At 33.4% G+C, this 22,988-nt stretch overlaps 1 protein-coding gene across 3 annotated transcripts in view; it reads right to left on the bottom strand.

Moving 5' to 3' along the window:
- Window positions 1-443: 443 nt before the first annotated feature.
- Window positions 444-22,988, bottom strand: part of Rgl (Ral guanine nucleotide dissociation stimulator-like) — a 130,794-nt gene continuing 108,249 nt past the window's right edge. For all 3 annotated transcript variants that reach the window (XM_073984072.1, XM_073984071.1, XM_073984073.1), the window contains 5 exons: window positions 9,440-9,541; window positions 6,503-7,282; window positions 6,279-6,431; window positions 1,637-1,786; window positions 444-1,571 (listed from right to left, as the gene is read on the bottom strand). In XM_073984072.1, the coding sequence (XP_073840173.1) occupies window positions 522-1,571; window positions 1,637-1,786; window positions 6,279-6,431; window positions 6,503-7,282; window positions 9,440-9,541 (2,235 nt within the window). In that variant the 3' untranslated portion in view covers window positions 444-521. The remainder of the gene's footprint in view (window positions 1,572-1,636; window positions 1,787-6,278; window positions 6,432-6,502; window positions 7,283-9,439; window positions 9,542-22,988) is intronic.

Genomic DNA, 22,988 nt, shown 5'->3' with positions numbered 1-22,988 from the left:
AATTTGGAATCTTTAATTTAGATTCTAAATTAAAATCTCCAAAGGCAAGTGTCCTGGCCAGAAATGTGTGCCCAAAATATTTGACAAAACATAGCCACCAACATCTTCCGTTTCAATTTCTCCTCTTGTCCTCTCAAATTTCACTAATGCCTTCATTTAAGGCATTTAGGAAGTTTAAGGTCTTACTTAAATTCTAACCTCACTTTGTATAAACAAACATTTCAACTTTGTGGTTACATACAAAAATTAAATTAAATAAAATTAAATATAATACATCCACTACATAATATATACTTATAAACGAATTTGTGTTTGTGTGTGTGTGTTTGTTTCAGTTTTATTCCATGGCCCTGCTACGACCTCAAACAAACAAAAACTCTTGTGTCGGAGTTGCAAATACATATCATGTGAAGCACCCATGCCTGCGAAAATGACGCTCTGCGTTTATTTTCTTGTTTGCTTTTCTTTTTTCCATAGCTTAACTCCAAGACCCCATATTTTTACAGGGTCTTAGTTAACCACTAGCTATTGCTGCTGCGACTACTACGACTACCACCGCTGCTGCCATGAATACCGCCACCACCAACACCACTACCATTTGTCATACGTTCGGGATTGGGTTTTAAAATAAATCGCAATTCGAAATTTTTATTCACCACCACGGCATAGAAAACATTGGCATTGCGTGGCAAATCAACATCCTTGTCGGGTAACCTTTGGGCCAAAGTATAATTATCGGCATCATCTTCAATACCCAACTTCATCAGGGCATTACGTATCACCTGCGGTGTGCGTTCATTATTCTTAACCATCATACTTTTGTACACCACAATGCCATCTTGGGGCATTGTTTCAGATTCCAGGGTTATTTTTACAATATAAAAGTCGGCATTGGCCCCAGGCGAATTGACAACCTGCGCATTAATCAACGGCGAGCCCACATGGGTGGGTGTATGCGATCCACTCGTTGAACCATGACTACTTCTCAGTAAACCATTTGAACTTTGTGAGTGTATCATTTTGGACTTATTCAAACCACCTCCAGAATTACTTGAATCCAGGGATAAATTCGAAACACTGCTAGTTGCCGACATGTGATTATTGTGAGCCTCTCTATCCAATGAATTGTGCCTTGAACTATTGTGCGAACTGATTTCACAATAAAACTGGGACCCCGCTCCACTACTTGAATTCGAGGCAATTGAATCGGTTTTCCTATGCCCCAGAATTGAAGAATTTGCCGAAGACATATTTGAGGAGGTGTTACTTTTTCTTGGCGCCGTTGGTGGTGGTGGTTCCAATTGATATGACAGCGTATGGGCATCTTCTTCCGTCAGCACAGGCATTGAGTAGAACCAACGATTGAAGAGCGGATCTTCCTCGAGATTATAGGTATTAGCTGCTCCTTGTAGAAGTTTTATCTTGGCCAAAACTTCAAATTCTTTACGTTTCTTTTCGAAATTTATCAAATTATCTTCACCCACTGTATCCGGATTGGCCTGGTGAATCATTGTCAAATCGGTAAGGAACGTCCCCAGATAGGGTATGGTACCGTGCGATGTGTGGGTAGACTGAAAAGTGAGAGAAAGGGGGTATTAGATTAAGGCTATTTGACTTTTAGATGGGAGTATCTCACCTGCTTTTGTATTATCTTCTGCATGTGACGATCATTCTCACCCACTGTCTCGGCAAATTTCGCTGTACCCTCTCGTATCAGCAGCTCTCTTTGGACTGAGGCATTATTATCTTCGGAACAAATTCGTGCTAATTCTTGAAATATTTCCAGCTGGAATGAAAACAAATAAAATATTTGTTTTAATATTTTTAAAAAAATATTTTCAATAAATTATTTTATTAAAATATTTAACTTAAAAATTCATTAAATTATTTTAATTAAATACATGTCATTTAATTATTTAATTAAATATCAATAAATTATTTAATTAAAATAATTTATTGAAAAAATAAAATTATAATTATAAATTATAAAAAATTATTTTTATTAAAATAAACATCAATTTTATTAAAAGAATTTTTTTCAAAAAATATTTTAATAAAAAATATTTTACATCATTATTATTTTAATAAAAAATATTTACTGAAGATAAAATATTTTTTAAATTAAAATATTTTATTGAAAATTTATTTTGTATTAAAATATTTTATTAAAAAATATTTTAAATTAAAATTTTGCATACGAAATATTTTAAAAAAATTTTGAAAAAAAAAATGTTTTAAATATTTAAATGAACAAAATTTTATTAAAAAATTATTATCTAATTTAAATATTTTATTGAAACAATATTTTTTAATTAAAATATGTAATGGAAAAAACAGTTTTCAATTTAAATATTTTATTGAAAAATAGTTTTTAAGTAAAATATTTTATTGAAAATATATTTTTTAATTAAAATATTTTATAGAAAAAAATATTTTTTAATTAAAATGTTTTATTGAATTTTTTTAATTAAAATATTTTATTGAATATATATTTTTATTAAATATTTTTTAATTAAAATATTTTATTTAAAAAATATTTGTTTATTAAAAAATTTTATTGAAAAATATTTTTAATTAAAATATTCTATTGAATAATTTAATTAGAAAAATATTTTAAATAAAATATTTTATTAAAAAATAATTTTTAGTTAAAATATTTTATTGAAGGAATATTTTTTAAATAAAATATTTTATTGAAAATTATTTCTCAATTGGGATATTTTGTTCAAAATATTTTTTAATTTATAATTTTATTGCAAAATTATTTTTTAATTAAAATATTTAATTGAAGGAATATTTTTTATTAAAATATTTTATTGAAGAAATATTTTTTAATTAATATATTTTATTGACAAAAATATTTGTTAATTAAAACATATTTTGATTAAAATATTTAATTAACAATTATTTTTAATTAAAATATTTTAATTTAGATATTCTGTTCAAAAAATATTTTTAACTAAAATATTTTATTGAAAAAATATTTAATTCGAACCGTATTTTACTGAAAAATATTTCTTACTTAAAATATTTTTAATTAATATATTTTATTGAAAGAATATTCTTTATTTAAAATATTTTATTAAAAAAATATTTTTTTTAAATATTATATTTCATTGAAAAATAATTAAAAAAAAATATTTTTTTGAAGAAATATTTTTCTAAAAAAAATATCTTCTAATTAAAATATTTGATTGAAAAAATATCTTTAAAATGAGACATTTTATTGAAAAAATAGTTAAAATAATATGTTCAAAAAACATTTCTTAGATTAATTATTTTTATTAATTAAAATATTTTATTGAAAACATATTTTTTAATTAAAATATTTTATTGAAAAAAAAATATTTTTTTAATCAAAATATTTTTAAATTAAAAATTTTCAAATAAATTATTTTATTATATTTTATATTTTATTGAAAAAATGTTTTTTAATAAAAATATTTTATTGAAAGAAAATTTTCAATTAAAATATAATATTTTTCAAGGGTTTTTATTAAAATATTTTATTGAAAAATAGTTCTTAATTAAAATGTTTTATTCGAAATAGTCTGGATTAATCCCATTGTTGTTTAAAAAAATATTTTTTAATTAAAATATTTTACAGAAACAATATTTTTTAATTAAAATACTTTATTGAAAAATTTTATTAAAAATTTTTTTTAAAATGTTTTTTTTTTAAAAAATCCAAGTTTATTTTAGAAAGGAATTTTTAAAAATCCAGGTTTATTGTAAAAAATAATTTTTAAAAATTCAACGTTCAGTGAAAACTGAATTTTTAAAAATCCAGGTTTTTTGTAAAAAATAATTTTTAAAAAGTCAAAGTTCATTGAAAAATTAATTTAAAACAAGTAAAAAAGCATTAAGTTCGGCCGGGCCGAACTTTTCATACCCTCCACCATAAAATATTCTGAACTAAAATGGAATAATTAGTTTTCATTCCTGTCCCAAACTTTAAGTGGGTACGTTAAAATGTCAGATAATGTACATAAAATGTTTCATTCGGTAGGCCCTTTTTTATGGTGCCTATATCTAACTACATATGTATGTTGACAATTTTTGGTGGGCTAGAAATTGGGAGGTACCGTTATATAGGGGTTATAATAAAACATGAACCTATGTTGACAGTTTTTGATGAGAGCTTTTAATGTCAAATAACTCCTAATTCGGTTAAAAATCCTCAAAGAATCCTCAAAATACCCAAAATCGGTACATAACGTGGGAAATTCAAATGTCATTAACAGCTAGTTCGTAGGTATTTGGGCTATACGAAAATATGAACTTAAATGAACAATTTTTGTTGGCTTTTAAATTTCAAATTACAGAAAGTTCGTCCCAAAAATAAAGCTAAGGTACGGAAAATCGGGAGGTTTGTTTTGGGGCTATACCAAAACATGGACCTATGTTCGGTTAAACATTTTAAGTAAAATCCTCAAAGTACCGAATATCGGGAAGTATCGTTATATTGGGGCTATGTTGAAAATTGTTGATGCAGATGTGTGGTGACCACTACAACCTTCAAATGTCAAATTACAGTTAGTTCGGTTAAAAATTTTAGCTAAAATTGCCAATTACTGAAAATTGGGAGGTACCGTTATATGGGAGCTATATCCGAACATGGACCTGTGCTGACAATTTTTTATGGAGAGGTGTTGTGACCACTAAGATCTTCAAATGTCAAATTACTGCTAGTTCGGTTTAATATTATAGTTAAAATCATCAAATTACTGAAAATCGGGAGGTACTTTAAATGGGAGCTTTATCAATACATCGACCTTTCTTGACAATTTTTGGTGGAGAGGTGTGGTGACCACTAAGAATTTCAAATGTCAAATGTTCAAATTACAGATAATTCCGTTAAAACTTGTAGGTAAAATTCTCAATATACCGAAAATACGTTATATGGGGATACCGAAATCCGTTATACCGAGGTACCGTTATATGGGGCTATACCACATAAATATTTCGAATATAAGTTTTTTGGTTACTAAGAACCCTAAATATCAATTTATAGCTAATTCGGTCTAGAAATGCGAATTTAAATGTCAAAATACCTGAAATCGGTCGGTAACGTTATATGGGGGCTATTCCAAAACATGGACCTATGTCCACTAGTTATATAAGTTTATTGGCATTTAAGAACCCTAAATGTCAATTTATAGCTAAATCGGTCTATAAATGTAACTATAAACGTCAAGATGCCATAAATCGGGGGTACCGTTTTATGAGGGCTATACCAAAACGTGGACCTATGTCCACAACTTTTGTTATATAAGTTTATTGACATCTAAGAACACTAAATGTCAAATTAGAGCTAAATCGGTCTGAAAATGTAGCTAAAAAAGTCAAAATACCGTAAATCGGGGGGTACCGTTATATGGGGGCTATACCAAAACGTGGACCTATGTCCACAACTTTTATTATATAAGTTTATTGATACTTAAGAACCTTAAATGTCAAATTATAGCTACATCGGTCTGAAAATGTAGTTAAAACGGCAAAATACCGTAAATCTGGGGGTACCGTTATATGGGGGCTATAACAAAACGTGGACCTATGTGCACAAGTTTTGTTATATAAGTTTATTGACACTTAAGAACCCTAAATGTCAAATTATAGCTAAATCGATCTGAAAATGTAGCTAAAAACCTCAAAATACCGCAAATCGGGGGGTACCGTTATATGGGGGCTATACCAAAACGTGGACCTATGCCCACAACTTTTGTTATATAAGTTTTTTGACACTTAGGAACCCTAAATGTCAAATTATAGCTACATCTGTCTGAAAATGTAGCTAAAAACGGCAAAATACCGTACCAAAACGTGGACCGATATAGCCCATCATCCTGCAAACAAAAGACGCATTTTCCCAAAATTTCAGCGTCCTATCTCCATTTTTGTGGATGCTAGAGTGATTACCATAGACGGACGGACGGACGGACGTGCACAGATCGACTTAAAATTTTACCCTGATCAAGAATATATATACTTTATAGGGTCGGAAATGAGTATTTCAATGCGTTACAAACGAAAAAACAAACTTAATATACCCTCCATACTATGGTGGAGGGTATAAAAATCCACGTTTTCGTTATAGACGACCTAAAGCGCGTCTTTATCGACGACCAAAAGGTCTTAAATATACACGACCGAAAGTTCGTCTTTATGGGCGACGTAAAGGGAGGCTTATAGGCGTCCTACAGATCTTCTTTATAGACGACCTAGGGCGGCGTCTATATATACGAGTACAAACTAAATGTTTGATTTCTACTTCTTACCTTTTCCTTTGGCAATACACTCCAAATTTTACTTAAACGATAAATAGCCGATGAATTCAGACCAGTTACAATGGCTTTTAGGGAAGAGAAATTCTTAAGTAACCTTAGTTCTTGAGCTATATCTATCCATACTGCTATATACACTGCTCTTTCCTGTGAAAAAGAGGGAGGAGAGAAAGAGAATCAATTAGGGAGTTTAATTTATATGGTTCGTTCACACCCACCTGTGGTTCCAAAGCTCTCTCTATCAGTATACTTGTTATGACTCGATATAAGACTTCATTGAACTGTGTCACCGTGGCGACAACGGTTTCACAACATCCCTGCGATCTTCGTGACCATGTGGCGCCCAAACATTGATGTGATATCACCTTCTTAAACAAATCACAATCCATACGTGTTAGCTGCTCGGCAAAATGTCGCACATCTATGCGCGGAAACCGATATGTTTCCAGAAAACAGGCACGTCTTTGAAATTCCGGTGCCAAATATAAATCGGCAAATTGATCTCCCAACCAGGGTGGTAAACTTTTCTTACTATACACCTGTTGACGCAATATCATTTCAAGTTGATTTAAAGCCCGCGAATGTAAATCGGAATTGGGTAAATGTTTGCTTGTAAAGGATATCAGATAACGTAGATTTTCTTCATTCCAATCTTCGGGAAATCCATTTAGCCACATTTTCCACACAGAGACTAGAGTTTTTTTGTGCTGTTCATGTATTGTGGCACTCGGATCGTAATCGACATCATCTTTGTGTTTTATGTCTTCGATACGTTGTTTCTCCGTTAGCGCATTGAAACGCTTTATGAAGAGGCCAAGAACTTCTTTGGGTGTTGAAAAGGTACGGTAGGTATTGAGGAAAACATTGATGAAGGTAGATTCCAGTTCACCATCATCGGTGGCCAGTGCCTCGACAAGGCGCTCCAGCGTGGCCGCCTTGACAAAACGAACTCGGACCATTTCCCATTCCAAATAGGAGATGTCATCTTCGGAGTCGGGCTGAAAAGGGAGGGAGAAAACAAGATAAATTCGAAGTTAGTTAAGTGTTGAGAATGAATAGACATTCTGAGTGGCCTAAAGTGGGGACTATGAAAAAAGCACAAAAAATTAAGAGATGGTTATTTCTTTCGAACTGTGGCACTCTCCGCGTCTTCATGCACACTGAAAAACCGATAAATAGAATAGAAGACCTCCGTAGGTGGCTTCAATAGAATGGAAGACCTCCGTAGGAGGTTTCTATAGAATAGAAGACCTCCGTACGAGGCTTCTATAGAATATAACCCCTCCGTACGAGGCTTTTATAGAATAGAAGACCTTCGTATGAGGCTTCTGTAGAATAGAAGACCTCCGTAGGAGGCTTTTATAGAATAGAAGATCTCCGTAGGAGGATTCTATAGAATAGAAGATCTCCGTAGGTGGATTCTATAGAATAGAAGATCTCCGTAGCAGGCTTCTATAGAATAGAAGATCTCCGTAGGAGGCTTCTATAGAATAGAAGACCTCCGTAGGAGGCTTCTATAGAATAGAAGATCTCCGTAGGAGGCTTCTATAGAATAGAAGATCTCCGTAGGAGGCTTCTATAGAATAGAAGACCTCCGTAGGAGGCTTCTATAGAATAGAAGACGTACGTAGGTGGCTTCTATAGAATAGAAGACCTCCGTGGGAGGCTTCTACAGAATAGAAGACCTCCGTGGGAGGCTTCTATAGAATAGAAGACCTCCGTAGGAGGCTTCTATAGAATAGAAGACCTCCGTAGGAGGCTTCTATAGAATAGAAGACCTCCATAGGAGGCTTCTATAGAATAGAAGAAGTACGTAGGAGGCTTTTATAGAATATAAGACCTCCATAGGAGGCTTCTATAGAATAGAAGACTTATGTAGGAGGCTTCTATAGAATAGAAGACCTCCGTAGGAGGCTTCTATAGAATAGAAGACGTACGTAGGTGGCTTCTATAGAATAGAAGACGTACGTAGGAGGCTTCTATAGAATAGAAGACCTTCGTAGGAGGCTTCTATGGAAAAGAAACCCTCCGGTGGAGGCTTCTATAGAATAGAAGACCTCCGTAAGAGGCTTCTATAGAATAGAAGACATCCGTAGGAGGCTTCTATAGGATAGAAGACCTCCGTAGGAGGCTTCTATAGGATAGAAGACCTCCGTAGGAGGCTTCTATAGGATAGAAGACCTCCGTAGGAGGCTTCTATAGGATAGAAGACCTCCGTAGGAGGCTTCTATAGGATAGAAGACCTCCGTAGGAGGCTTCTATAGGATAGAAGACCTCCGTAGGAGGCTTCTATAGGATAGAAGACCTCCGTAGGAGGCTTCTATAGGATAGAAGACCTCCACAGGAGACTTCTAAAGAATAGAAGACCTCCGCAGAAGGTTTCTATAGAATACAAGACCTCCGCAGAAGGCTTCTATAGAATAGAAGACCTCCGCAGAAGGCTTCTTTAGAATGAGGACCTCCGCAGAAGGCTTCTATGGAATATAAGACCTCCGTACGAGGCTTCTATAGAATACAAGACCTCCGCAGAAGGCTTCTATAGAATAAAAGACTTCCGTAGGAGACTTCTATAGTATAGAAGACCTCCGTATGAGACTTCTATAGAAAAGAAGACCTCCGTAGGAGACTTCTATAGAATAGCAGACCTCCGTAGGAGGCTTCTATAGAATAGCAGACCTCCGTAGGAGGCTTCTATAGAATAGGAGACCTCCGTAGGAGGCTTCTATAGAAGAGAATATGCGATTAATGACTATTCAAACTATTCGCCAAAAAATATCGCTTCCTCCTGTCAATTTATATTCACATACATCCATCACACGGACACAAAATAACATTGAACTCCTTTCGGTCATAAAATAGAGCCATTAATATCCTCCAATGACGTTCGCTCGGTCATTGGTCTTGGACGAAAATAAACAAAATATTTGTGTATCCTTTTTATCATTTTCTCCTCCATTTGTATATTTTCACATACATAAACAATTTTCTCCAATTAGAGCTAATGGCCACTGGCTGTATGTGGCACTATCCTTATCCTTGAACGTCAACTGATAGTTCAAATAAATCATTCACTTTTCTACAAACAAAAACAACAACATGGCTTGGAACAAAAATACATATCGTGTTTGGTTCAAAACAAATAAAAAAATACTTACATTGGCTGCTGAGGGTGTGGGTCGGTGGTAGCACACCTTTTTCAGATATACTGTATAAATAATGTCGGTATCCTTTTCTTCACCCCATACCCGCCACGTGGGCTGCAAAAAAAGAATAAATAAAAAGAATATTGTAAAACATGAAAGAATTCCATTTAATTTAAGTAGCAAATATTATTTTTATACATCAACAACAACAATTACATGCAATAAATTTTGAATGAAATTAAATAACCTTTAACAAAAATAAATGAACATAAACATTTCATGGGAATAAATACTATATTATATATACAGTGAAACAACAAAATTAGGAAGGATGATTTTTCCAAAGGATTGCTTCATGTAATGCTTTAGGCTGAATGAAAACCTCTCACCTCTATAAGCCTAACCTGAACAATGGGAGACTTGCACTTTTGGTTATGTCTTAAATTTTTTGGTAAAATTCAAAACATATTTTTTATGTAAAAACCTAGCGACATAATTCGTATCCCTATAAATTGAAACCCCCCAAGAATAAATTGTCGGCCCCATTATCTGGTTATGTGGAACCTATTTTATCCTATTATTCCATTTTAAAAACTTCATGTTCTGTAGCAGTTTTAATATTTGTTCAAATCTTGTTTGTTAGCGGAAATTGCTATATTTCTCAAATCATTTCTGGCTTTTTAGTGCACTCTGTGCTGTGCTGTTTGTGCCAAAATATTTGTTGGTTTATTATGTCACACGAGGTCATAAAATATGAATTATGACCGAACGCCACAATCATGAGATGAGAGAAAGAGGTTGGTTATTTGCTTTGTGATTGTGTTAGTCAATTATTAGCACTTCTCTCCATGGGGGATTTGGTTTCACTTGTGGCTATTTTTGCCAGCATAGAAACACATACAATCACAATTGTTCAGTTCAAAAATAAATTGATGTAGAATTTAAATTATTTACTATTTTTAAAATGGCTTAAAAATACATGTTTATTATGCAAACAGAACAAATGAATTTTTCCATAAAAGTGTTAACCCTTTTGGAACAATAATTAGAGGTCCATTTTCAAATTTTTGGAAGATGGAAGTGTAATATTCTCCTAGATATTTAATTGAAGCACTTGCAACATGGATTGTAATGTGTGACGTCTTATAAAATGGAGAGTAAGAACGCAGTACTTTACTGTAGCATACTTTAAGGCATTTCTTTGAACTTTAACATTGATTGCTTGGCGAAACCCTTTAGAAACAAAAGAATCCCAGTGGTAAAACTGTAAATTTTTTTCGCAAGAAAAAAACGAAATGATTGCTAGACTTCAAGAAGCTACATATGTATATATGGCGTGAATTAAATATAAACAATTAAATATGTCGTTAAATATTAATAAATCGTTCAAATTTTAATTTAGGCTAATTTTTAAGCCTAATGGCTAGTGTTGGTGTATACACTTTGATGCCAACACAAAAACTTACATTACCGAAATAATGATGTAAGACCCCACATATGTTTCGACCAAATCCGTTTCAGACAATTTGGAGTCGAATTAGCCATGTCCGTCCCCGTCTGTCTAGCAGTTTTGTGCCAAATACTTTTCTTAAAATTAGTTTAAGTTTGAAGATGGACTCTTATGAGAACGACGTTAAAAATCCACGATCATGATTAAATATTTTTAAAAAAAATCCACGTTTAGAAAAAATATTTTTCCCAAAAATCCACGTTCATAAAAAAATATATTTCAAAAATCATGAAAATTTATTAAAAAAAATTACGTTCATGAAAATTTATTTTTAATAAAATTTACGTTCATGAAAAATATTTTTAAAAAGCCAAGTTCATTAAAAAAATAAAAAATCCACGATCTTGAAAAAGGATGTTTAAAAAATCCACATTCATGAAATATTTAAAATATATATAAAATATTTAAAAAAATCTAAGTTCATGAAACAATATTTTTAAAAAAAAATCAATTTCATGAAGCAATATTTCTAAAAATCCATGCTCATGAAACTTTATTAAAAACCCAAGCTCATGAACATAAAAATTATTTTTTTTTTTAAAAAATTCAATCTCATGAAAAAAAAATATTTGTATAAAACACGTTCATGAAAAGATATTTAAAAAAACCCACGTTCTTAAAAATCCATAAACTAATCCACAAACAACTACACATTTTGTAGTTCATACTCGAGAACAGAGTAGCCCATTTGGCTCAAAATTTGTGCAGCCAAATAATTTTCTTAAAATTAGTTTAAGTTTGAAGATGGACTCATACGAGAACGACGTTAAAAATCCACGTTCATGATTAAATAATCTTAAAAATATCCACGTACAGAAAAAATATTTTCGCAAAAATTTACTTTCATGAAAAAATGATTTTGAAAAATCCAAATTCATAAAAAAATACGTTCATGAAAATTTATTTTTAATAAAATTTACGTTCATGAAAAACAAGTATTTAAAAAAAAATAAAAAATCCACGATCTTGAAAAAATATGTTTAGAAAATCCACATTCATAAAATATTTAAAATATATATAAAATATTTTAAAAAATCCAAGTTCCTGAAACAATATTTTAAAAACAAACAAACCAAGTTTTTGAAACAATTATTTTTAAAAAATTCAAGTTCATGAAGCAATATTTAAAAAAAAACAAATCAAGTTCAGGAAGCAATATTTCTAAAAATCCATGTTTATGAAACTTTATTAAAAATTCCCACGCTCATGAACATAAAAATTATTTTTTTTAAAAATCCAATCTCATAAAAAATATATTTGTAAAAAAGCACGTTCATGAAAAGATATTAAAAACCCCACGTTCTTAAAAATCCATAAACTAATCCACAAACAACTACACATTTTGTGGTTCATACGTCTTGAGCTGCATGAAGTGTTCACATCTTGAGTTTTATACCAGCCAACAATTTTTGCCGATGGCTCTGATATCAGATTTTTTTCCTTTTTTTCGATTATTTTCCGAGTGCTCTGCACAATCTCTGAAGGACAATTTTGATCCGTTTTCTTTCCGATTCATTTCCGAGTACTCTGCACATACTCTGAAGGGAAATTTTAATTCGATTTTTTTTCGATTAGTTTCCGAGTACTATGCACATAATCTGAAAAGAAACTGATTTGTTTTTTTCTTTTTCTTTTCTTTTCGGATAAAACTTACGAAAATATTCAGATTTCTTCCGAATATCGGAACAAACATCCGATAGTATTCCGAATTTCGGATCAAACATCCATTTTTTTCGAAATTCTGAAAAAGTATCCGAAAGTAATCCGATTTTCTGCCCATTTTCGAATGTTCCTTTAGAGTTTTGTCCGAAATTGTGCAGAATATCGAAATTCCCTCAAAATCTCTCATTTTTTTCGGCTTTTTAAACAATTTCGTTTAGAATTCGGAAAAAAACTCGAATGTTCCTTCCGATTTTTTTTCGACAAAACTTTCCGAATTCGTGGGCACCTTAACACAATTTTGTTCGGGTTTCGGAACGAATTCGGCATCAGAATCGCAAACTTGTGCATAGTTTCTTTCCGAATTCGGAAAAAATTATTAGCTGGGTCAAGGTCTGTGCGATGGAAATTTCCTTTTGGAGATGAAAGCCCTTGCTGAGTATATAAAGAGAACAATAATGATTTTTTTTTTCAATTTTCCCCTATAATGCTTTAGAAAATAGCTTTATATCTCTGTTTGGCGTTATTCTAGCTCCGTTTTTAGATTACATATCGTAAGTCAAATCGAATGCCGAAAAATTTTGTAGAACATTTTATCCATGTACTCAATTCCTTCCATGTTCTTTTGAACCATAGTAAAAGTACTACAAGATGGGATTTTACAGCATCCAAATATTCTACAAAAATGTTGCTCAGAAAATTATAGGTACGGTTCTCATTGACAGCTAATCGATATTGTAGTCTTTTTTGTTAATTGCATAATGTAAATATAGACTTTTCAGCCTAAATTTTTAAAGCTTTGTGACGCATGTGTCATAAACAGTGGGGCTAATTATTTCAAATTCAAATTTGGTGCATTATTGAGGAAAGTATGGGGAATATAATTCTAGAGTTGTAACAACGACAAAGACTGCTAATTTTTAATGCAAGAGATTTATGAAGGATTGGTCCTAAATATTGGTACATTTTTTATTTATTTTTTTTTTCGAACGAATCTAGTTATTCAGCCAGTTATTTAGGAGCTAATAGCTAATAGCAAAAAAAAGTATACCAGTTATTAAAATTTCAACATGATTCGAGAAGTGGTTTCAAACTTGTTTAAAGCGCAAAGCGATGTTTTGTGGATATGTTACCTGAAATGGTCAGATGCTATCAATCTTGTCATAAACAGTGGGGCTAATTATTTCAAATTCAAATTTGGTGTATTATTGAGGGAAGTATGGGGAATATGTTGTAACAACGACAAAGACTGCTAAATGTTTAATGCAAGAGATGTATGAAGGATTGGTCCTAAATATTGGACATTTTTTATTTATTTTTTTTTTTTTCGAACGAATCTAGTTATTCAGCCAGTTATTTAGGAGCTAATAGCTAATAGCAAAAAAGTAAACCAGTTATTAAAATTTCAACACGATTCGAGAAGTGGTTTCAAACTTGTTTAAAGCGCAAAGCTATTATTTTTTGTGGATATGTTACCTGAAATGGTTCAGATGCTATCAATCTTGGAACTGGATATAATGCCAGGAAACATAAATTTGATCACGAAAAAGTATTTACATGGTCTTCGATAAAAAACAATCATCTAACAACCCTTAAACTGCCCTAAATCGAAATGTTTGAACATTTATGTGGGAGGTACCAGAAGAAGTTGTACGATATAGTCCATGCTGGAACTTGCAAAGGTTGGGACAATGCCAGCCACTCTTTTCAATAGTTATTGGACCATTTTAGGTGACCACCGTACAATTTTTAAAAGTTTTTAGGTTATTATATCAGGTGGCATGGACTTATACATGAACAAGTAAGAACGGAGTTAAGTTCGCCCGCGCCGAACTTGTTTTACCCTCTACCACGAGTTATATTGAAGTAAAATGGAAGAATTATTTTCCTTTCGTTTATGAAGAAGACTAATTACAGAATTTCAGCAAATTTCGTTGATCTATACCGACAAATTCATGCGGAAAGTTTTTAGACTCAAAGAAGACTAACTACAAATTTCCGATATTTCGGTAAGATAATGTGGCTAAAACCTAAAAAAATACCAAAATTCAGAGGAAGACGTAGATATATACTAATAATTCTTTTCAGAAATACTTTTTAACCCCCCGGAGGACTAAATAACAAAATCCAGTCATTTCGGTGGGATATTGACGTCACAACCAACAAAAATCGGGAGCTACCGTTCTATGGGGACTATATAAAGGCGTGTATCTATACCGACAAATTTCATATGGAATGTTTTATACCCCAAATGAACCAAATTTCAGCCAATTTGGTGGAATATTGGGGCAACAACTTTCAAAATACCAAAAATCGGGAGGTACCGTTCAATGGGGGCTATATGAAGGCGTGGACCTATACCAGTGTTCACCAGCAACAACAATTGCAACCGCTGCGATTGTGTTGGGCACACACACGATATTATCTGTCCCTCTCTAGATAAACATCGTGTGCGTTAATTCATTGCTAAAACAAAGAAGATGATCGGTGGTGAGAGTAACGTAGAAACTTACCACAATTTAGATTGTGTGTGTTCACACAGACACGGCTCGCGAGCCCAGTGGTGATTAACACTGACCTATACCGACACAATTAGATGGGAAAGTTGAATACGCCCAAAGAACACTAAATACCAACCAATCAGCCACTTCGATGGATTATTGTGGCCATAGCATTCAAAACACCGAAATTCGGAGGTACCGTTCTATGGGGGCTAAATAAAGGCGTTGACCTACACCCACACATTTCATATGGGAAGTTTTATACCCCAAATGATGGCTAAACACCAAATTACAGCCATTTTTGCGTAATATTGAGGCCACAACCTTTAAAATACCGAAAATCGGGAGGTACCGTTCAATGGGGGCTATATGAAGGCGTTGACCTATACCGAAAAAATTTCGGGGAAATGTTTTATACCCCCAGCGAAGACTAAATACCAAACTATATCAAAATGTGGACCGATATATCCCATTTGCAATACCAATCACCCTAGGAGTAATAGAAACTTCTATACCAAATTACAAAGTTCTATCTTAAAAATTGCGAGCTGTGTCTTGATTTCAACAGACGGACTGATAGACGGACATTGTTATATCGACAGAGAATTTTACCCTGATCAAGAATCTATATACTTTATAGGGTCTCCGATGAATATTTCGATGTGTTCAAACGGAATGACAAATTTAATTATACCCTCCATATTATGGTAGAGGGCATAAAAATATTGTGTTGCTGTAGGGGGAGCACAAGGATTACATCCGGTAAAAAGGTGTTGTCCGATTATTATCGTGCTGATCAGGGATCCCACAAGGAGTGCGGTCGGTAAAATTTTCAAAATATCTTCGAACAGCTCTTAAATTTTGAACTATTGTGAAAATTTTGAATTATTGTGAGGAAGGTACCCGTAGGTGTCGCCTGCTTTGGGACAAGCTGCTGCTGCAAAAAAAATTCAAAACGATCCGAGAAATGAAATTTTTTGAAAATTTTTGTGAGACGGTACCCGAACCCGAAATTTGACCGATGTAGTACATATACGAACCTGATCGCGCAATATTTGTAGCAAATCGGTTACTTCATTCGAAAATTATCGGGCGAACCATTTGACCGAAAAAATTTACGGAAACTAAGAAATCACGCTTCAACTATGATTTTTAGATAAGATGGAAAATTTTGCCCCTGTCTCTCTATATCAAATTTTCTCTACAATGTTTTAATTCCCATAAATGGGAAATTTGAAATGTCACCTGTAATCTTCGACCTTTAGATCTATAGAATGAGATATTTTTACAATACAGGCCAACTTACTTACTATTGATTTAAAACGGTGTACGTTAATTATCAGGTTTACAGCATTTGATCGTTGTGAATAATCTGCTTTTTTGTTTTAATAAACTTATACAAAACTAATGGCAAATATTAAAATTCTTTTGTGATATCTCAAAACACAGAATTAGAAGAGGCTTGGCTTCTCTTTTAACGAAATTAAAAGTAGATATGTACATATGTATCAATAACACCCTTTATGATAACAGATAATATTTTTTACCACAGGGTATTGCAGTAAGAAATCAATCATCACAATATGTTGCATACTTTTAGGTGAGAAGAAAAATTTGGGAATGTACTTATTTAAGAGTACGTTTACATCCAGCGAATTGTAACTGTCAATTCCATTGTATAAACCTAAAATGAAATCCACAGGATTTAAGATTGAGATCATGTCAAATAAATATACGCGAACACGCAATTGAATTTACAGTTAAAATCCTGTGGATTTCATAGTTGTCAATATGCCTTAAGTATCTTCTTCCACAAATAAACTTTTATAATTCTCAAAATATCCAGTTTTAATTTTATAATTTTGGCTATATCTTACGGAGAGTTAGATAAATGGTCTTACATCAGTAAATGAAACAACATGCAATATATCTGGGCCCAAGTTAATGTTCTACTTTCTAATGTCCACTTCTAATAAACTTCACCCACATATTTTATTCAGCACGTTTTATGTTTTTTGTCTCTTGATCTTGATATTGTATCGATTTTAAATAAATTTATTTTTTTCACTTCTAATATTAGTCACATGCAATTGATTATTTGAATTGGACTTTGATTTATAGAAGACCATTGCCAAAAAATTTAGGCAAATATCTTTTTTCGTTCCTCTTATTTTTGTTTCGTAAATTACATTGAAATACTTTTTGCTCTGTTCTGCTCAAAAATGTTGTTTATGTTTATTTAAAGTGAATTAAATTGAAATCAATCGCAATCGTGAGTGATACATGCTGGGGGTGAAATAGCGTACCATGGCTTCACAAATTGATGGATGGTTGGATGAATGAGTGAATTTATGTGATTTTTATAGAGAGGAAATTTCGTCAGCATGTTAGTATTTTTATTGTTCCTGTTGAAATCCAAAAACAAAATTTTGGTAACGCACTGGTAGAAAATGGATAGGAAGCTGTAAGGGTTACTAGAGGCCATCAACTTATACGTCACCAAGTGGCTGCTTAGAACTTTGTAACTTATTTTGAATGACTAAACTGAGATCTGCTGCTTTGGGGACGCAAGTATTTCTAAAACAATCTAAAGTGGCTGATTTTTTTATAGAAAAAAATCATCCTCAGGAGCTGAACTACAGGAAAAATGTCCTCAGGAACTGAGGCTGAATTTTTTCTACAGAAAAAATGTCCTCAGGAACTGAGGCTGAATTTTGTCTATAGAAAAAATGTCCTCAGGAACTGAGGCTGAATTTTTTTTTATAGAAAAAATGTCCTCAGGAACTGAGGCTGAATTTTTTCTATAGAAAAAATATCCTCAGGAACTGAGGCTGAATTTTTTCTATAGAAAAAATATCCTCAGGAACTGAGGCTGAATTTTTTCTATAGAAAAAATATCCTCAGGAACTGAGGCTGAATTTTTTCTATAGAAAAAATATCCTCAGGAACTGAGGCTGAATTTTTTCTATAGAAAAAATATCCTCAGGAACTGAGGCTGAATTTTTTCTATAGAAAAAATATCCTCAGGAACTGAGGCTGAATTTTTTCTATAGAAAAAATATCCTCAGGAACTGAGGCTGAATTTTTTCTATAGAAAAAATTTTTTCTGAATTTTTTCTATAGAAAAAAATGTCCTCAGGAACTGAGGCTGACTTTTTTCTATAGAACAAAATGTCCTCAGGAACTGAGGCTGAATTTTTTCTATAGAACAAAATGTCCTCAGGAACTGAGGCTGAATCTTTTCCATAGAACAAAATGTCCTCAGGAAATGAGGCTGAATTTTTTCTATAGAACAAAATGTCCTCAGGAACTGAGGCTGAATTTTTTCTATAGAACAAAATGTCCTCAAGAGCTGAGGCTGAATTTTTTCTATAGAACAAAATGTCCTCAGGAACTGAGGCTGAATTTTTTCTATAGAACAAAATGTCCTCAGGAACTGAGGCTGAATTTTTTCTATAGAACAAAATGTCCTCAGGAACTGAGGCTGAATTTTTTCTACAGAAAAAATGTCCTCAGGAACTGAGGCTGAATTTTGTCTATAGAAAAAATGTCCTCAGGAACTGAGGCTGAATTTTTTTTATAGAAAAAATGTCCTCAGGAACTGAGGCTGAATTTTTTCTATAGAAAAAATATCCTCAGGAACTGAGGCTGAATCTTTTCTATAGAACAAAATGTCCTCAGGAAATGAGGCTGAATTTTTTCTATAGAACAAAATGTCCTCAGGAACTGAGGCTGAATTTTTTCTATAGAACAAAATGTCCTCAGGAACTGAGGCTGACTTTTTTCTATAGAACAAAATGTCCTCAGGAACTGAGGCTGAATTTTTTCTATAGAACAAAATGTCCTCAGGAAATGAGGCTGAATTTTTTCTATAGAACAAAATGTCCTCAGGAACTGAGGCTGAATTTTTTCTATAGAACAAAATGTCTTCAAGAGCTGAGGCTGAATTTTTTCTATAGAACAAAATGTCCTCAGGAACTGAGGCTGAATTTTTTCTATAGAAAAAATATCCTCAGGAACTGAGGCTGAATCTTTTCTATAGAACAAAATGTCCTCAGGAAATGAGGCTGAATTTTTTCTATAGAACAAAATGTCCTCAGGAACTGAGGCTGAATTTTTTCTATAGAACAAAATGTCCTCAGGAACTGAGGCTGACTTTTTTCTATAGAACAAAATGTCCTCAGGAACTGAGGCTGAATTTTTTCTATAGAACAAAATGTCCTCAGGAAATGAGGCTGAATTTTTTCTATAGAACAAAATGTCCTCAGGAACTGAGGCTGAATTTTTTCTATAGAACAAAATGTCTTCAAGAGCTGAGGCTGAATTTTTTCTATAGAACAAAATGTCCTCAGGAACTGAGGCTGAATTTTTTCTATAGAACAAAATGTCCTCAGGAACTGAGGCTGACTTTTTTCTATAGAACAAAATGTCCTCAGGAACTGAGGCTGAATTTTTTCTATAGAACAAAATGTCCTCAGGAACTGAGGCTGAATCTTTTCTATAGAACAAAATGTCCTCAGGAAATGAGGCTGAATTTTTTCTATAGAACAAAATGTCCTCAGGAACTGAGGCTGAATTTTTTCTATAGAACAAAATGTCCTCAGGAACTGAGGCTGAATTTTTTCTATAGAACAAAATGTCCTCAGGAACTGAGGCTGAATTTTTTCTATAGAACAAAATGTCCTCAGGAACTGAGGCTGAATTTTTTCTATAGAACAAAATGTCTTCAAGAGCTGAGGCTGAATTTTTTCTATAGAACAAAATGTCCTCAGGAACTGAGGCTGAATTTTTTCTATAGAACAAAATGTCCTCAGGAACTGAGGCTGAATTTTTTCTATAGAACAAAATGTCCTCAGGAACTGAGGCTGACTTTTTTCTATAGAACAAAATGTCCTCAGGAACTGAGGCTGAATTTTTTCTATAGAAAAAAAGTCACCTCAGGAACTGAGGCTGAATTTTTTCTATAGAAAAAAAGTCACCTCAGGAACTGAGGCTGATTTTTTTCTATAGTAAAAATGTCCTCAGGAAATGAAGCTGCATTTTTTCTAAAGAAAAAATGTCCTCAGAAACTAAGGCTGAATTTTTTCTATAGAAAAAATGTCCTCAGGAACTGCGGTTGAATTTTTTCTATAGAAAAAATGTTCTCAGGAACTGAGGCTGTTTTTTTTTCTATAGAACTCAGGAAATGAGGCTCAATTTTTTCTATAGAAAAAATGTCCTCAGGAGATGAGACTGAATTTTTTCTATAGAAAAAATGTCCTCAGGCACTGAGGCTGAATTTTTTTCTATAGAAAAAATGTCCTCTGGCACTGAAAATGTCCACAGGAAATGAGGCTGATTTTTTTTCTATAGAAAAAATGTCCTTATGAATTGAGACTCAATTTTTTCTATAGAAAAAATGTCCTTATGAATTGAGGCTCAATTTTTTCTATAGAAAAAATGTCCTCCGGAGATGAGACCGAATTTTTTTTCTATAGAAAAAATGTCCTCGTGAACTGAGGCTGAAGTTTTTTCTATAGGAAAAATGTCCTCATGAACTGCGGCTGAAATTTTTTCTATAGAAAAAATGTCCTCATCAACTGAAAAAAAAATGTCCTCATGAACTGAGGCTGAAGCTTTTTCTATAGAAAAAATGTCCTCATGAACTGAGGCTGAAGCTTTTTCTATAGAAAAAATGACCTCATGAACTGAGGCTGATGTTTTTTCTATAGAAAAAATGTCCTCATTAACTGAGGCTGAAGTTTTTTCTATAGAAAAATGTCCTCATTAACTGAGGCTGAAGTTTTTTCTATAGAAAAAATGTCTTCATGAACTGCGGCTGAATTTTTTCTATAGAAAAAATGTCCTCAGGAACTGCGGTTGAATTTTTTCTATAGAAAAAATGTTCTCAGGAACTGAGGCTGTTTTTTTCTATAGAAAAATGTCCTCAGGAACTGAGGCTGAAAAAAATAAAAATATCCTCAGGTGCTGAGGCTGAATTTTTTTCTACAGAAAAAATATGCTCAAATGTTGAGGCTGAAATTTTTTCTATACAAAAATATCTTCAGATACTTCAGCCTCAGTATCTGAGGATATTTTTTTCTATAGAAGAAATTCAGCCTCAGTATCTGAGGATATTTTTTTTCTATTGAAAAAATTCCAACCTCAGTATCTGAGGATACTTTTTTCTATAGAAAAAAATCTTAAGCCACTGAGGTTAATATTTTTCTATAGAACAAGCATCCACCTCAGGAAATGAGGTTGACATTTTTTCTATAGAAAAATCATCCATCTAAGGACATTTTTTCTATAGAAAAAGCATCCACCTCAGGAACTGAGGTTGAAATTTTGCTAAAAAAAGCCACCTCAGGAACTGAGGTTGAAATTCGTCTCTAGAAAAACAGCATCCTCAAGAACCGAAATTGAAATTTTTGTATAGAAAAACAGCATCCTCAGGATTTGAGGAGGATTTTTTTCTATAGAAAAAGCCACCTCAGAAACTGACGTTGAATGGGCTCAGATACCAGCTAGATGGGCTCAGAGGCCTTCTACTATAGAGTTGATGGGCCCAGAGGCCTTCTACTGTAGAGTAGATGGGCTCAGAGGCCTTCTACTGTAGAGTAGATGGGCTCAGAGGCCTTCTACTGTAGAGTAGATGGGCTCAGAGGCCTTCTACTGTAGAGTAGATGGGCTCAGAGGCCTTCTACTGTAGAGTAGATGGGCTCAGAGGCCTTCTACTGTAGAGTAGATGGGCTCAGAGGCCTTCTACTGTAGAGTAGATGGGTTCAGAGGCCTTCTACTGTAGAGTAGATGGGCTCAGAGGCCGTCTACTGTAGAGTAGATGGGCTCAGAGGCCTTCTACGGTGAGTAGATGGGCTCAGAGGCCTTCTACTGTAGAGAAGATGGACTCAGAGGCCTTCTACTGTAGAGAAGATACTTCAGCCTCAGTATCTGAGGATATTTTTTTCTATAGAAGAAATTCAGCCTCAGTATCTGAGGATATTTTTTTTTCTATTGAAAAAATTCCAACCTCAGTATCTGAGGATACTTTTTTCTATAGAAAAAAATCTTAAGCCACTGAGGTTAATATTTTTCTATAGAACAAGCATCACCCTCAGGAAATGAGGTTGACATTTTTCTATAGAAAAATCATCCATCTAAGGACATTTTTTCTATAGAAAAAGCATCCACCTCAGGAACTGAGGTTGAAATTTTGCTAAAAAAAGCCACCTCAGGAACTGAGGTTGAAATTCGTCTCTAGAAAAACAGCATCCTCAAGAACCGAAATTGAAATTTTTGTATAGAAAAACAGCATCCTCAGGATTTGAGGAGGATTTTTTTCTATAGAAAAAGCCACCTCAGAAACTGACGTTGAATGGGCTCAGATACCAGCTAGATGGGCTCAGAGGCCTTCTACTATAGAGTTGATGGGCCCAGAGGCCTTCTACTGTAGAGTAGATGGGCTCAGAGGCCTTCTACTGTAGAGTAGATGGGCTCAGAGGCCTTCTACTGTAGAGTAGATGGGCTCAGAGGCCTTCTACTGTAGAGTAGATGGGCTCAGAGGCCTTCTACTGTAGAGTAGATGGGCTCAGAGGCCTTCTACTGTAGAGTAGATGGGCTCAGATTCCTTCTACTGTAGAGTAGATGGGCTCAGAGGCCTTCTACTGTAGAGTAGATGGGCTCAGAGGCCTTCTACTGTAGAGTAGATGGGCTCAGAGGCCTTCTACTGTAGAGTAGATGGGCTCAGAGGCCGTCTACTGTAGAGTTGATGGGCTCAGAGGCCTTCTACAGTGAGTAGATGGGCTCAGAGGCCTTCTACTGTAGAGAAGATGGACTCAGAGACCTTCTACTGTAGAGAAGATGGACTCAGAGGCATTCTACTGTAGAGTAGGTGGGATCAGATGCATTCTAT

This window comes from Musca autumnalis, unplaced genomic scaffold (genome assembly GCF_047663935.1).
Source record: "Musca autumnalis isolate F117 unplaced genomic scaffold, ASM4766393v1 scaffold_4, whole genome shotgun sequence".
Taxonomy (NCBI): domain Eukaryota; kingdom Metazoa; phylum Arthropoda; class Insecta; order Diptera; family Muscidae; genus Musca; species Musca autumnalis.
The sequence above is the reverse complement of the archived record's forward strand: the minus strand, read 5'-3'. Positions and strand labels throughout refer to the sequence as shown.